Source organism: Astatotilapia calliptera, chromosome 5 (genome assembly GCF_900246225.1).
Source record: "Astatotilapia calliptera chromosome 5, fAstCal1.2, whole genome shotgun sequence".
Classification (NCBI taxonomy): domain Eukaryota; kingdom Metazoa; phylum Chordata; class Actinopteri; order Cichliformes; family Cichlidae; genus Astatotilapia; species Astatotilapia calliptera.
Genome location: NC_039306.1, coordinates 15,310,985 through 15,328,145, shown reverse-complemented (window position 1 = coordinate 15,328,145; position 17,161 = coordinate 15,310,985). Strand labels below are relative to the sequence as shown.

Here is a 17,161-nt window from a genome sequence, read left to right as displayed (position 1 = left end):
TTTCCATTGATGCGTAAGGTTATAATCTGAGCAATCTGTACTTTCCAGTCACTTCATTAGGTTCATTTTCTTCTGTAAGGTCTTTACCTCACAATATAAGGTGCCTTGAGACGACTGTAATTTGGTGCCATATGAATAAAATTGAATTGAATGAATCAGCCAATCACACATCTGCAGCTCAATGCATTTAGGCATGTGGACATGGAGATGATGACCTGCTGAACATTAAACTGTGCAGAATGAGGAAGAAAGGTGATTTAAGTCACTTTAAATTCATCATGGTTGTTGGTGGTAGATGGGGTGGTCTGACTATTTCTAGAGTTTACAGAAAATGGTGCGAAAAAGAGAAAATATCCAGTGAGCGGCAGTTATTGGTTTGAAAATGGCTTGCTGATGCCAGAGGTCAGAGGAGAATGGATGAGCTGCTTCAAGCTGAAAGGACGGTAACAGCAACTCAAATAACCAGTCATAACAACCAGGGTATGCAGAAGAGCGTCTCTGCGAATATGAAACTGAGGCTACAATTTGTACATGCTCACCAAAATTGGACAATAGAAAATAGGAAAAACGTTGATGATGTAACATTTGGATGGTGGGGTCAGAATGCGGCATAAACGACATAAAAGCATGGATCGAGGCTGAGGTCGATGGTGCAATAGTGTGTGGGATGTTTTCTTGGCACACGTTTCCGGACCCTTGGTACCAACTGAACATGATGTAAACACTTACCTGAGTATTGTTGGTAACTGTGTTCATGACCTTGCATTCAGCAGGATAAAACGGCGTTCACCAAGTTTAAATGATCTCACACTAGTTTCTTGAACATGAACATCACTGTCCACAAATGCCATCCACAATCGCCAGATCTCAATCTGACAGAGCACCTTTGAGATTTGGCGGAACAAAGGATTCATGGATGTGGCTCCAACAAATCTACAGCAACTGTGTCACATGACCTTATTGACAAGTAGTTTGTTAAAAGGTGTAGAATTTCCACATTGAAAATTTTTGATGGGCTGCCCGTGTGAGACTTTTGATACAACCAGCTTTCTTTTTTCTCTCTCTCAAATACCAACATGGTCCATAAGTATCAGTTTTTGAGTATGATATTCTCGATGTTTAAGTAATTTTCTACATAGTTTAACTTTGCATAAAGTTCTCAAGCTGGAAATATTTTTATACTGCTTCATTTTCTGTCTCTTAGGCTTTTGATACTCAGTTCAGAGAACTGAGGCAAAAAAAAAATGTCTGTATTGAATACCGCTGTGAGTTAATTACATCCTGCATGAAAACCCTGATAGAAATGGCAGGCTTGTAGGGAATGTGCTAGTTCATTCTGCAATAAAATCACAAGTTCAGATGTAAATTCAAAGAGGTAGCAGCAACATTCAGATGAGCTTCTAGAAATAGATTAACTGATTTTTTTTTTTTTTTTTTTTGGGGGGGGGGGCAAATTTATAATTGTAGACCTGTTAAAGTCACATCAATGTATGTAAGCTAATTAAATTCTTTTACTTAAATAGTATTGTAATGAACTTATCTAATATAGAACGATTTAAAATGCTACAAAAAGCTTAATTTTCCCCACAAAATGTAATTAAAGTTTGCTTGCAGAAACTGTTTATAATCCTTTGAGAGAGAATGCAATAATGGCTGCTATTAAGAAAAGGCAATGGCATTAAAGCCTTGTGAAAAGCTAACGCATGGAAGAAGCTCACAATGCGAGAGAAGGCTGTTGTGTCTTTTAGCGAGTCATGCAACAACTTAAAGAAACTCTGGCTTTTACTTTTGAAGCGGCGTCTTGGAGTCGATTAGTGGAATGTCGAGGTCAGCGGAGGCGGCCGGTGCAAGCTTTCTCTGAGATGCGTCATTGTGATCATTGCTCATCTGCTCACCACCGAATTCTGCAGATTCATTTATGAATCATTCTATAGAGGCAGAGTTTTTTTCTTATTAATCTGCATACACACAATGCTCAATGGAAAAACAAGTTTTTGTTTATTAGCATGGAGTTGACATAGTATTTAGATAATTAATCATAGGGTTGATTTTTTTTTTTTTGCTTTAAGTAGCAGTGTTCTTGGAATGATTGTACAAGGTTGGCGGACTTTTCTTTTGCAAGTTTTTCTCATTCTTCTTGGCACAATTGATAAAGCTCAACAATGCTGGAGGGGCAGCATCGATGCACTGCTGTTCTTTCTACAGATGCTTTGGCAGGTTAATGTTTGAGATCTAGCTGGGTACAACTTTTTCTAGAGCTTTCGCTCGGTCCGAGATCACGACTGCTTCTGGAAACGATTTTCACTTAAGATTGCTGCATATATCTTTACTTCCATCCTGATTAGTCTCCCGCTCCTTGCACGATCCTGTCACCACCGTGTTTGACTGTAGGGAATGTATTAATGAGGCGGTGCTCAGTGCCTGGCTTCTTCCGCGCACGTTGGGAGTTCAGTCTACCTTTTAGTGAAGTATGGATTCCTTCTGGCCACTTTACCATTAATGCCTGATTAGCTGAGTGCTGCACTGATAGTTGTTGTTCATTAAGGTTCTCCAGTCTGCACAAAAGAGTTACTGTTGTGTTCCTGTTAGCCTGCAAAACTCGCACTGAGGATGACTGGTGGCTGCAAAACTTGAAGATGATTTGAGGATACAGAGCTCTGTGACACTTTCACTGCTGCAGAAATATGATGTCTTTCTCTAGATCTGTACCTTTTCACAATCCTGTCAAACCTGTGGAGTTCTCCCACCCTCAATTATTTGTTTTCATTCTTATACATCCATTTCATTATGGCACACTGTATAGAGCGGTGTCTACACTTGCTAATTATGTTAAGGAAATTGAAAATTTCATTCTTATATCTTTAATATTTTAAAAATAGTCTCAAAATGTGTTTTTTGTGTAATAAATTTGAAATTGTGGAAAATGTGAAAGGGTCTGAACACTAATAAATGCATTACAGGTCTTACAAAAACAAATCATGACAATTTATGAGCTGACTGTTAGAAAATGTCTCCTGCATCAGTCACTCCCCAAAGGATTAAGATACTTTGAGGTTTTTACATTTCTTATTGCCAGATAATTTAGTTTAGTTTTTAATGAATATATATTTTTTAGTTTAATTATTTCAGAATAAGTCTGCAGTCTACGCAGCTTAGTTAATCCGTTTAATAAATGCAAGTTGTAGAAAAGAATTGTTGAGTTTGGACAGTTCATCCGAGCATTAATCATTAAAGCAAATCACAGCTACTTAGCTACTCTTTGCAAGTTTGATTTGTCACATTGGTCTCGCCACTGAGTTAGTTGTCATTGGGGAAAAAATAAAATAAAAGACAAATCAGGATTCAGGTAATAATAATAGGCACAGAAATTATTTTTCTAACTTTAGACTGCCCATCTGAGCTTCTGTAGACCATGTTCTTTGATGAGTAATCTGCTTTGCCCTGCCTTAACACAAGTGTGCTTATTTTCTTCCCTTGTTTGATTCGATTCTCTTTTTTTTTTTTTTTTTTTTTCTTTCTACCTCTTTTCTTTTTTTTCTCCAGTTGCTATACTCCTGAAGGATGAGTACTTTGTAGCAGGGGCTGGACTGCCAGGGCGCTTTAAGGCTGAGAAGATGGAGTTTCACTGGGGCCAGAGTAATGGATCAGCAGGCTCAGAACACAGCATAAATGGCAGAAGGTTCCCTGTAGAGGTAAAATGCCATGTTGCTACCATGCAATCTGATAAATGTGCGATATGGAGTGTTGAAGGTCAACAATGAATGTTGGAGAGAGATTAGTGAATTCAAGTTTATGCTTGAACTACTTCTATAGCTTTTTTTTTTTATCCATAAACACCAGCATCTAAGTCCCCCCCCCCCAATATTTATCCAAATTATTTATGACAAGGATTTGGTGGTAGTTTAAAAAAATTTGCAGGTATTTCTGTCATAAGCCTTTGTACTGAGCTAAGGGAACATATTGATGCACAAAAACATTAGTTTTCAAGTCAAGACACGGTACTAGTTTGAGGCAGATCATTGGATCAAAGTAAATCCTCTTCATATTTTAAAGTAAATTCTGGATCCAAGGAAAATGAGAGACAGTGCATCGTCTTTAGTTTGCATTTATTTAAATGATCTTTTGCTAGCTGCCACATTGCTACAGATTGTCTTCACACGTCTACTAGAAAATAGCCGTATGCCATAATTGGTGAGAAAGTACCCCTGATGATAGAAATCTGTGTCTTGCCTCATTTTGACAGCCTATGACATTTGTAATACAGAAAGGCTTTTTAATAAATTGGGATTATGTTGTTCAAAACACATGGGATTTTATGCGATAGGGAGCGTCTTACGATCGCATTACGGAACTGGCTAAACATGAGAAAACTGACTGGAAGTGGTTCAGTTCCTGTAACATGGCTGTAAAGACTGACGCCCCTCTGAATTATTGATTGTCTCCACGTATTAAAGCACAAATTTCACATTTAATATCATGCATAGATTGAGATATTAGTGACTTTGGATGCATCATTTATGCCAGCCATTCCTAGTCGCCGTCTAAAATTGGAATTGCAGTTGTGTAATGCTCTTCTTGCAAAGTGGGGTCATAGAATACGGTTTTTACCCCCTCTTATGTCAAATTGTTGATAATTAGTTTAAATTTAGCAGCATATGAAAACAGGAAGTGGCTGTTAGTGAGCCTTTCTGTCCTATCTCCAAACACACAGCTAGAAGCCTCCTGTGTTTGTTTCTTGGCCCTCCTCTTTGGAGCCATCTCTGCAGGCACAGCTTTTGATGCTGAATGGCTGGGTAATTAGATTTATTTTTGCCACATAATTTTGTGTTCAGTGTAGTGTTAAAGGGCACCGGATAATGTACAGCCATTATAAAGCTGTTGTGCATATGGCTCCTTTGATGGTGTGCTACCTAATAAGACTGAAGAATTTACTTTAATAGCCAATTTGAGCAGCTGTTGGAAAACAAAGCATTTCTTTCAGTAATACAATTTATAGATGAGAAATATAGATTTGTAGCTTAGTATACTTTTTTTTTTTATACGCCAAGGTTTTGCGTTGAATCCTCTGTCAAAGAATACATGAGGCGGTGCTTAAATACACATAAATGATATAATAATTAAGTGGAAAAATTCCAAAGTCATAGAAATATATACATACATACAGAGGTTAAAAAAATATTGTTACAGCTGCACAAGATAAACTTCTGCTGTAATGCCAGCACATACATCCATCATCAAACACGCAGAAAATAAAGCTAAACATCTACAATTACTGAATAATTGTCTGCCGACAGTGAAATTGCAAAAATGTGGGTATGGTACTGGCACCCTAGACTGAATGCTCCTTAATGTGTGGCAGCAATCAAGAATGAAACTCTTGCCATTTGCAAAGGACATCTGCTATAGCCTTTATCTCACTAATAAATGAAGGAGTCTCTGTATGTGTGCATGTGGGTCCTTTGTATTTCTCAGCAAATCTTCTTACAGTCTATTTCACACTGCTGGGGATGAAAGGAAGTGGGGTGTTGAATGTAAAGTGGCTGTCAGTTGTTTTCTGTTACCATCTGCATGTGAAGTATTTCAGGAACTTCAGTTAATTGTAGCTTGTACTGATAGATTGCATTATTGAACACTGATAGTCCCAACATTGTAGTGTCTACCATCAGGCATGTAAGGCTATTTAGATTTAAAAACTGTAGCTACATCTAGGGTATGCTTATTAATTAACCTCTGCTGATAGGTGGTGCCACATGTGACTGATGACGCACCACCCAACAGCAGAGGTTAATTAATAAAACTGTAGTCAAAGGAGCTTGTAAAGAAAAGCGTCTGGACTTAAGTTGCTTGAAGACGTTTCACCTCTCATCCAAGAAGCTTCTTCAGTTCTAAGGTGAAATGGTGGGGAGTCCCAGATTTAAACCTAGTGGGAATATCCCCCACAGAGGGACAGAAGGACCCCCTGATGATCCTCTAATCGCCTGAGCCAAGGTGTGAAAATGGGTGTGGGTCCCAATCAGCCAGAGTTTCGGATGAGCTCATTGTGAAACCTGGCCCCACCTTATCATGCAAATTCCTGCTTTTCTTTACAAGCTGCTTTGACTACGATGACCTGGATGACTGAGAACCTTCACAGACATAATAAAACTGTAGAAAAGTTGGGCACGGCAGTAGAAAGGAGGGCTCTCTCATATTTGATTGTGAATGTGATATATGTACACTGTTTGCAATTTTTTTTTTTTCTGAACTCAAATCTTTGTAGCTATCAGCTGTCCTACTTTCTGTTTTCTATTTTATCACTGCAGTGGTTTTATCAGAGCAAGTGTGCTGTCGGCTCATTCAAAAGAAGCTCTCTCTGGATGGGCACTGCAACTTAAATAATGGGTGACCCTCTTCTTGTGCCATGTCTTCTTTGAACAAGCATGTCAAGAACATGCAACCCAGATAGGACTGACTTGGCACAGTATAATGGGGAGTGTGTGTGTGTGTGTGTGTGTGTGTGTGTTGGGGGGTGTAGGCTCACCAAAAGCCACTCGTAACTACAAATAGTGACCGTATTGTATCAGAATGTGCTGCTCCCGATGACATTTCCTATAGGAAGTACAAAAAGGAATATTCCAGACGTCAGCAAATACATCCATCTGTATAGGAAAAGGAAATGTATGTACAAGGTGCAGCACAAAAGCGGCTCCGAGTTGGAGGTCCTTTTTTTTTTTCCTCTTATCAAACAGTCAGCTGGCATACTGTACATCAGAAATGATAGATTACCTCAGATACCAGAAAGCAAACATGAAATAAAGTGATATGTTTTGAAGGGAAATGAGGTTGTGTAGGATATAGCCCTTAGCCATTTCCTTTTTTTTTCTCCTTTTTTTTTTTTAATATGACTTGGCAGAATTTGATGTATTTACGATGATATCAAACCTGACACGATGTGTGCAGCCAATCCCTGCGTGTTACAGCCTATGTATACCGGTAAATGTTTGTGCTTGATGTACCCAGTGATCGTTTATAGCAGAGGCTGGCTTTTGTTGTGTATATGTTTTTGTTCTTCAAGAGTTGAACAGCATGACCTTGGAGGTTGAGCTCCAGGGTTTATTTGTCTCTGCTAAACAGAGACCGTTTTCCAATCTGCTGCTGTCTAATTATCTCTCCACTTTAAATGCGTCACTTTGAGCTCTGACTCACATATAACACTGTGCATAAAGCTTTTGCTTTTTCAGTGTTAAAAAAAGGAGGGGGGGGGGGATTTACTGTCCCACCTGCCCAGAAGCTCTAAAGTGTATACAAATGTAGTTCACATGTGCCCAGAGGGTCGAAACACAAAATTTGAATTCAACGAGCTGTATTATAGAGCAGGTCTGGCTTTGTACCATGGTTATTTTAAAAAAGTAAAGGGGGGAAACAAAACAATGGGCTCCTGAGCTTGACATTAATCTAACCGCGGTCTTTTTCGTGGGAGTGAAGTGGGGAAATCGATAGATGGACCACCTGTTCGCTCAAACAGCGGAGTGAAAAATGAAACTGGAATTTTTTTTCTCCCTCAGGGTACCATAGGGAGATCTTTTCTAATAATATATGAGGGTGTCACCAAGGTTAGATTAATTATACATGGATTACAAATCACACCTTCGAAGGGTATGCGTTTGCACACAGGACTAGGGATGTATGAAAAGTGTTGAGGTGAGTGTACAGTAAGAAAGGGAGAAGTTGAGTAAAGATGAGTGTCCAATGAGCGAAGGGCCACTCCATTAGATATCCTCAGCTCCCTAATAACTACTGGAAAAGATTTAAGGATGGGGCCGGTCCAGATATTGGCTGGCATTATTTATTTAGATTTTGATTAAGATGCCAATTTCCTGAAAAGAAAAGTTTGTTTTTAGTGGTTGGATGTTATAATAAAAGGATCACAGTTAATTGCTTTACAGCAATATATGCGTATTAATAAAAAAAAAAAAAAAGTAACTTACAGTGACTCTAAATGGATCCTACTCTGGTACTCTGTGCTGCAGACAGTGCTGAGATGATCAGAAATAATGCAGTCAGAGCGTGTTTTGCTTAACAATCTCTGATGCAACGTTTCCTTGAGCATATTTTGCTGAATTATCTTCTGGGCCAAGTAAAGCCCCTCAATAGGCCAGAAACAGTCGATAATATTGGCCAGCCGATGTATGCTGAGCCTGAAATCTCAGTGTACTGCACCACTGAGATAACTCAAATAAGCAAAAGATGTTTAAAAGAGGACACACACACACGCACACACACACACACACACACACACACACACACACACACACACACACACACACACACACGCACACAACCAATTACAAAAATTGCAAACAAATCCAGATAGTGTTACAAGAACAAAACTGGTGAAAAGAAATATGGATGTGTGTATATTTATATGTGAATTAAGTTTAGAAATAGAGAGCTAGATAGCTAGCTATAGTATAGATTGTACTGTATGTACTTACTGACACATATATTGTGTTGTTTTGAATAACTCAAGAGACTAACTACACAACACGCGTTCTTACGAAACAAATTCTGACAGGATAGTGCCGACTCGAATCATTTCCTCCATGGCTGCTGCATTTCGTGAGCATCTTGTTCAGTCTTCTGACTACTCGTATAATAGTAGATTTTTCTACAACGAAGACTACCTTTCAACGCGCATAAACGCCAAGCAACACCACAACAAATGTTACTTTAATGGATGGAGATAAAAAGTTAGCCGCTTGCTTAGCATTGGATTCAGTATTGTCGCTGACAGCAGCTTCTCCCCCTCCTGGCTGGTCCCTTCCCTTCTGCTTCACAGCCGAGATGGGTGAGTTAAAGGGGAAAAGCACACACAGTTATATGGCCATTATGAGTTGCATCATTTCATTTGGGTACCTCTACAGGTCCCTCATGTAGTTGTATTTGTCAGTGTGAATACACTTACGCTCACTATTAGCACTGTGTTAAGCATGGAAATGCGCAATTTGAGACACAGCATTAGTTACATAGACTGGATGAGCTTAGCTTCTCTGGCTGAGAAGCTGCTGGTTGCCAAGGTGCTTAATTTTTATAGATGCTTATGAAAAGTTGCACCCAGTTTCTATGATTTATAACCTCAGTAAACATTTTTCTGTTGACTTTATAGTCTAAATCACTATTTTCAGGTCTTATTGACTAAAATTCAATTTATTTTGTATGTCACGGTCATTATTAGAGTCAAACGGGGTGTGCTGGCTCGCTGACTATTTGTCAGTAACAAGTTATGTGAAACGGCGTCATAGTTGACACTTCCATCTTTTAGATACAGTTCACAGATTTCCATCATGTGCTGTCTTTTACTTTGTCTATAAAGTTCTGTCAGTCATTTGTAATGTGAAATACTAAGTTTAATTTAGTTGTTCAGCAGCACCTACTGTGCAAATTAACACTTTATTGACACTTTATTCGTCTTGAAAATGAAATCTCTAGCACTTTGTAGGTGCCCAAGTAAAATGATAACGTAGATGATCATGTGCGATTTGAGTGCAAGAATGGAGAGATTTATCTGTTAATGACAAAATGCTGCGGTAGCACACTTGTTGTAAAGGAAAGAAGAAATGCATTTGTGATACTGTGAATAACATCTAAGCTCCCTCCGCCAACAAACTTATTTCTTGTAGATTTTGTGTCTTGCCTCAATATTTTGCCGTCTTGGGAAATCACGCCAAACATGACTTTGTTTTTCACCTGTGTGCGCCTAAATGGAACTCGGGATTGCAGAACAGCTTTCAGCACTTGTGTTCACAGTCACTTGGTGGCGAAAAAAAATGGGTTGCTATAGATGGAGGCTCAGAGTATGTGGACAGCATATCTCTATGCATTACTCATAGCTTAAAGATTGGTCAGACCCCACATCTGCTCCTTTTTCAACGACTTTGAGCGCTATCTGTAAGCGTGGATAAAGCTCACTCTAAAGAGCAGGGATTCTGACAAACCTAAAAACAAAATGTTGTAATTCTGCAATCAAATAATTGAAATTCCTTTACGGTTTTCACTGCGATGGAGAATCCAGTTTTCCAAAGTGTGCTGTTAACAAGAGCAGGTCACATGAGCCAGTCTCTCTGAGTAAATGAAGCCTAAGGGGGTGAGCTTAATTGGGTAAAGTAGTTAATAACATCTGAAGGGTGATGAATGGCCGATGCTCTTTCTTGCTGAGTTCTCAGACAACAAATTAGTTCCATTAAAGGCTGCAGTTAAAGGAACTCTGAAGGAAACTGATTAACTTAAATTATCTGAGTAATTTTGTACCTGGTTAAAGCTGATGGTTAGCATTAATGGATTTATACACTTATTTACTTTGACTTTTTGAATCTGTTGTCAGCACAGCCACGTGTGGTTTGTGGCTTCTCGTAATTTTCCTTTGAAAAGAAAAAAGACGTGCATACCCTTTAATTAAATCAACATCTAGAACCTTTTTCTTATTGCCAATTAACTCGGTTCAGTGACATGAAAGGGTTTTTCAATTTAAAGAGGCTTGAATGTGCAATGATAGACAGCTCCAATTGCTACTTTTAGAATCATTTGCTGATTCTGGTCAGCATTACGGTTATGTCTGCTTTGAAATATGGAAAGAAGAGGGGGTTGTTTTTTTTTTTTTCTTTTTAATTGAAAACCCAAGGCATGGTACATGCTATATATGGTGTATTCTCTGTATGCTGGTTTTCCATTACAACCCACACGCCCAAAGCTTTGTTTTGAAATCCGAAGCGGTGTTTGTGGGTGATTTAAGGTAATTTAAGCAGTGATCAGAAGAATGCCATTCTGTTAGATCTCAGCACAAGGGGGATCACGTTCCTCCAGCTTTTCCACTCTGCTTGTGACTGTCTGTTAGGACAGTCACCCTGAGGAATGGGATGCTGTATTTCTCTAACATCCTCCAGGAGTGGCAGCACACAAAAAGGAATGACACAGATTATGGGAGATTTATAGGAGTGATAAATACACCCTCTTTTATGCCCCTCAAAACAGCTTTTCATCAGCTCCTCAGCAGTGTGTCCAAGTGATTGATGACAGGACTGTTCGCTCTCCTTGTCCACTCCTTAAGCTGTTTATGCTCTGTTTCCCACCCCAGATGCAGATCTACCTTTACAATCCGGATGACTTTGACAGCCTCAGTGCTGCCATTAAGGAAAGACGCATCGTTGCTGCCATGGCCATCTTCTTCGAGGTAAAGTATCAGCAGAGTTGGAGTTTGAGGTGCACAAGAAAATCCAACAATGCACTGCAGCACTTGTCTTTTGGACTGGGCAACCATTTAGGTCCAGACTAAATACCCAATTGATGACCTACCATGAAATTTAATACACATTCAAGTTCCTCTCAGCTGAACTGTGATGGATGGCATCATTGGGGTTTTATGAGCAGATATCAGTAAAAGTTACTGACATTACTATCAGCCTTATGAGTGTGCATCCTTCATAGCACAGCTTAGTTTCCTCATCGGAGGTCTCAGAAGAGTAAAACCTCGTTGTAGTAGCTCTGGGTGTAGTTGCTGGAAATATTGATGGAAAATATCCTTTTTCACTGTTGTATGAAATGACTTACTGCCAGCTGTAAGAGATCATTTACAAAACCAAGGAGATGAGGGAATAAATGGAATAGATAAAAGGAAGCTGCCTGTAGGAGTCAGGAGGATTAAAACGGGGCATTGGAACTATGGATTTAACATTGGGATTGTTTTTGGTCCAATTTTGAGAAAGGTAATCATATAAATTTTTCAAGTCCGTAAATGATAAATATTTATTAGGAATGATCTTTGGCACCTGCGTTGCGATAGGAAATTTCCTCTCCAGCTGGTTGCTGATTGCATTTCTTGTTCTGTGGCACACAGCAGATTGTTTGCTGAGATACTACAAATTGTCCCCTGAAGATCTGAGCACGTAAGCTCTTAATGGGCAACAATGGTCCTAATTTCTATTAGGTGTGCAAACACCTCCAAGATTTAAGCAGCAGCACTGAGAACTCTGCGGTTTCTATCTCTGTTAGACTAATTTCTATTAGCAACAACTTTACAGTTGGTGGCAGCTGATGTATATCTGCTAACCTTCACCTTAATAGTTTATAGAAAAGATTCTGTTCTTCGACTGAGGTAGGCTGGAATCGGGACACAGGTGTTTGCAATGTAGGTCTGCTCTTAGACAATGATGAACCGCGTGTGCACGAGGACCTAAATGGCTCCGCTGGGTCCTGACAGCCCTATTGCTTACTGCAATTAGCACCACCATACACAATTTGTTGGAAAAACAGTTTACAGTGTGAAGGTTTTTAAGCGGGCATGCACACACTGGCTCAGATTTACTATTTCTAATCAATGAAAAGTATTCTTCCTCTGCTCCCCAAAGGCCTATTAATGGCCTCTAAGGTGTGCATATTATCCACATTCAGCATTCGGCTCCAAACAATTACTCTCCTCTGACTGACCTGAATTAATGTCGAGCAAGGTATTATTGGTCCCCGCATCCCAACACTGTTTTTGTCCAGTCTTGTCTCTTAAGTGGGACGCTGGGAATATTTAAAAGCGTTGGACTGAGCAATATTGCTCATCTTTTGTCATTTCAAACAATGAACTGCCAGCCCAACAGATAAAGAAGGCATCATCACCAGTCCTCTGGAGACGGCACAGGAGGAGGACGGCTGTGGTCATTAAAACATTTTAAATCATCTGGAAAAAAAGAAATTCAGATGTGGATTTTTCAAAAATCGGAAAAAGTTTCAGAAAGTGTCTCCCTGAATGTTGCTCAGTGAACATCACAATGTTCATCTCTAGTTTTCTTTTTCCCATTTTCCCCCTTTTGTGTGTGATCTACATTCTAGGTCACAGGCCACACATGGATACTACCCGTAGATCTGCAAAGACCAGAAAATGTGCATTTGTTTGGAAAAATATTTGGCATTTAGGAAAATGGATGAGACAGCTCTCTCAGACAGAATTTATCAGTATACTCTGCGGCTCGACTGTAAAAGCACCGAGTCCTCGGCAAACCTGTGCCTCAGCAGACAGATATTGAGTTATTTTTGCCACCATTTCGTTCTATTGAGTTTCGTAGCATTAGGAAACACACTCGTGAGCTCATTCTCCCTACCTTCATCTGTAAAATGTACACTATTAAAAATGATTTTCATGCATCTACATCATAATGAAAATCCTATCAGATGAGCAAAGACATTTGATATGAAGTCACTCTATCAGACCTGTGCTGTGAATAGTTTTTAATTAGAAAAGTTCAATCCAAAGAACCTTAGTAACAGACGTATGAAACTTTGTTGAAAGCATGTTTTGTAGCTGAGATTTAATTTAGTTTGCTTTAAATCACGTTTGCAGCAGATGTGACTGTCTTTTAAAGTAGTGCAGGTTTTACTGTACATACAGTATCACAGCTAAAAAGGCGAACGCAGTCTTTGAAATGATCAGATATGTTTAGTGTCTTTTATAACAATCAAAGCATCAAAAGCAGGTTAACATACTAAAGGCAGAGCAGGAATTGGAGACGTAGTTTATGGTTATGTTGGCGAGTGGGTACTGCACATAAACATCAAGGTTATTTTGTAACACATTTTTAAAACTGTGTGATGATAGGTTCAGATTTTTGGTGGTTATTTTCCAAGTAAACCAGAACAATCAAACCCCGAAACAAAAACCATTACAAGAAGCAGAATGGAAAAAGATGGCTTCTGGTGCTGCAGTTTAGTCCGCTGATGTCGATTGTCTTTTGGTATTTTATTTGGATTATTATAGAAGTCTGTTAATCCCTTTTCTAATCCTTTGTCTCTGGATGTTTCCTGCAGCTGGGGCAAAAAGACAACCCAGCTGTGGACCCCATCATCCAGGGATTGAAGGGAGTCGTGCATCATGGTAAGTAACGGGCACGTAACCCCTGACACACTCTACTTTCCGTAGAAGAATAGTTTTCATGCCGTTGAGTGCTCGTCATTCTTTGTTGAGCTGCGATGCTTTTATTTGTTTATTTCATATAGTTTTAACTTTAATTCCATAATCTCTCAATCTCGCAAAAAAACATTACATTTGGGGAAATAAAGTTCTAATGGGATCTTCGAAAAGCAATTGACCCTTACAAAATCCCTCTGATGTTTTCGTAATAGATGTTTTGATTTATCCGCAGAGGTAAAATCCTTTTGCCATTGCAGATATGGTGCCGTTCCTCCTCCTCCAGGAACAAAATGTCAACGCTCTTGCATTCAGCTGCTTAAGCACTATTATTTTAAAAATTCCAAATGAGTCTAAACACAAGCTATGAGCAGAGTTTAACTTCAAAAGGAGATAAAATTTGTAAGATCCCGCCTCTGCCGTGCTACTGTGGTTCCACAGTAGGAGACCTCCAAGGAGCTTCACTCACAGAGAAAGAACTATTAATTACATCTCAGCCTTAATTAGACAACCCTTTGTTTTAGTCAGGCTCAAATGTAAATCTATGAGCTCTCATGGACTGCAGCTCCTGCATAGGCTTATATTCATATTTAAGCTATTAATGTCTTGTGTTTTGTGCTATGGCACAATTCTTCATGGCATATTGTTTTAAATTACTGCTGCTGGGCCGGCGTCACGGGATTCATGGCTTATGCAGTCTATAAGCATATGTTTTATCACGAGTGTGTAATCCTTTACTACAGATGAGGGCACAACAGCTCTGTTTACACGGACACGTTTGACTTGTTTTACAGCCTGCAGCTGACGGTCTTTTTGTGACCATAATCGTAAACAGACAAGGACATGTAAGAGTATGAGGATATATAGAAGCGCAGCATAATTGCTCTTCACTCACGCTGGATTTGAAAGACCAGCGCTGGGCTTCACTGAATCGATTCTAATTATAATTCAACAACCTCAACTTTCTGGAGATAGGCGTTTCGATGTTTTGCATTGTGGGCTAGCGAGGTTATGACATTTGGCATTCACGTTGGAGGGGAAAAAAATATTAGCGGTTTTCTTTTTGCTAAAGATAAATGTATAAGGGTAAAAATTTGACCATAGCAAACCACTGGAGGCTACAGGAACACATGGAATTTGGCCTCAGAACCAGGAAAGGGGTCACTTTGTTTTGGCAAATTTTAAATAACTATATTCTGATTAGCCTTAAACCAGGATAACGTGTGTGCGTGTGGTTATTTTCCAAAGATGTAGTTAAGCTCCCTTTTTCTTTTGTTATATAACCTCGATAAAGACAGATTATCAAACATGTTGCATATACTTGATTATTTTGAGTCTCCAAGTGCCTGGACTGCACAGATGTCCGTGCTTGCACCACATTATTTCATTTCCTGACTGAAAGAGAGCCTGGTGTGGGTGTGGTGGTTTTTGGCCTGTCTTCCTCCGTGCCTTCTCCCCTGTTAGGATGCTTGGTTTTTCAACTAGCTCGTTATCCCGCAGTCATCCATCCATCAACATCTCGGTGGCCCATGAGCGATAGGGCACGTACACTGTCTGAAGACGGAGAGAGGAAAGGCTGTGCGCGCTGAATTTCAGTCGGGGTAGAGATGAGGCATCGGGGGCGAAGCTTCCCGTACCTCACCAGCCTGAATATAAACCACACCCTAAACCCATGAGCTACGAGAGATTATATCTGAATTAAGTTTGGCTTTATGTTGATATTTGTCATCATAATTCAAGGAGAAAAAAACAATCAAACCGACTTGCATAATCCACTTTACATAATCGCAGGACATATAGGAATTTTCCTCTAAAAGATGCTTCTGCTTTTTTTTTTTTTTTTTTTGTTGAGTGTTTGTTTTTCTGCACAGCTTTACCTGATTCTGATCAGAGGACTGAAGAGATCCAGCAATCATTATGATCTGTCGTAATTCCAATGGCCCATGCCACAGTTGCTGCACAGAGCAGAGCACGCTACCACCCAGCCACAGATCAGCTGTCAGAGCTGGCCATTTTATCACACTCCTCTCCCTTTGCTCTTCTCTCAGTCCATCTGAGTACAGAGATCTGGCCAGAGTGATAACAAGTGGTGAGGCTTTTAACTACTGCCATTCCACTCGTGGAGGTTTCAGGAAAGCAGTAATTATGCCATACCGGGAATGAAATGAAACAACCTTGTTAATGTTGGTGTAATTGTAACTTGACACATTAAGGGTTTTAGTGCGCCGAGCGATATGCTTTACAGCGCTGTGTATTGACAGGTTTTGATCTCTTTACACAGAAAAGGAGACCTACCTCAGGTCGTTCGTCTTGAGGGATCTGCTGCCATCGTCGGTGGACAGTTATTACAGATACACCGGCTCTCTGACCACTCCGCCCTGCAGCAAGGTAGTGGAGTGGATCATCTTCTCCAGGCCTGTGTATCTGTCCCACTCACAGGTGCGTCAAGTTCACATACGCGCACGCACACACACACACTTGTCCATACAGCTCTATTCTCCACGCACAGTCAGATCCCATTTGCGCACAGTCAGTGGATCGCTTGCTGTCCCACGGTGTCAGTGCACAAGCAATTTTTCCCCTCATCTGCCTCCCCTCCTTATTCCCTTTTCCTTCGTTCCTCTCCAACTCCTCTGCATATGAAACCATCACTGCCTATATAGTGGATGATTAAGCAGGAAGGGAGAGCCAATTACTGGCATTTGAATGATAGTAAGTGTGAGATAGCACCTATGCATATATTGTGCTGTTAGTGTGAGACATTGACTAAAGACTCCTAAATGGAATACTGCTCTGTGTGGAAGCTGGCTATCATATTATTAAAGTTGTTCAGGTTCATCAATTTAAATTCTCATTTACCTGAAGTAAAAGTTTGACACGTGTAATGAAAAAAAATGCCTTTAAACTATTCATTTATGTGCTTTACAGCATCTTGCCTCCCATGGTTTTTGCTGTTTTGATTTGAGAGATAATATATGCCAAGCCATGCCCAGTGCTTTCTGCTGATCCCATACACAGTCCTTTGCTGCATCTTTTATACAAACAATTCTTAGGTTACCCAGCTGCATATCCTCTAGAGAATTCTGTGCTGTAGAAATTTGCAAGGCTCAGTGGAATTTCCATCATCTTGCAAGAGGACAAATCTTTTGTTCAGAAATGACTTCTCCTGCAAGAATATTGACCCACCTTTACAATGTTTGTGACGCTCACAGATAGTCTTTTATGAACCTGTAATTC

At 39.8% G+C, this 17,161-nt stretch overlaps 1 protein-coding gene across 1 annotated transcript in view; it reads left to right on the top strand.

Annotated features, from left to right (window-relative positions):
* The window catches only part of LOC113022260 (receptor-type tyrosine-protein phosphatase gamma-like), a 110,108-nt gene that overhangs the window by 66,894 nt on the left and 26,053 nt on the right, over positions 1 to 17,161 (top strand). The window contains exons 4-7 of the mRNA XM_026167464.1: positions 3,544 to 3,692; positions 11,111 to 11,206; positions 13,825 to 13,891; positions 16,206 to 16,363. Coding sequence (XP_026023249.1) covers positions 3,544 to 3,692; positions 11,111 to 11,206; positions 13,825 to 13,891; positions 16,206 to 16,363 — 470 coding nt within the window. The remainder of the gene's footprint in view (positions 1 to 3,543; positions 3,693 to 11,110; positions 11,207 to 13,824; positions 13,892 to 16,205; positions 16,364 to 17,161) is intronic.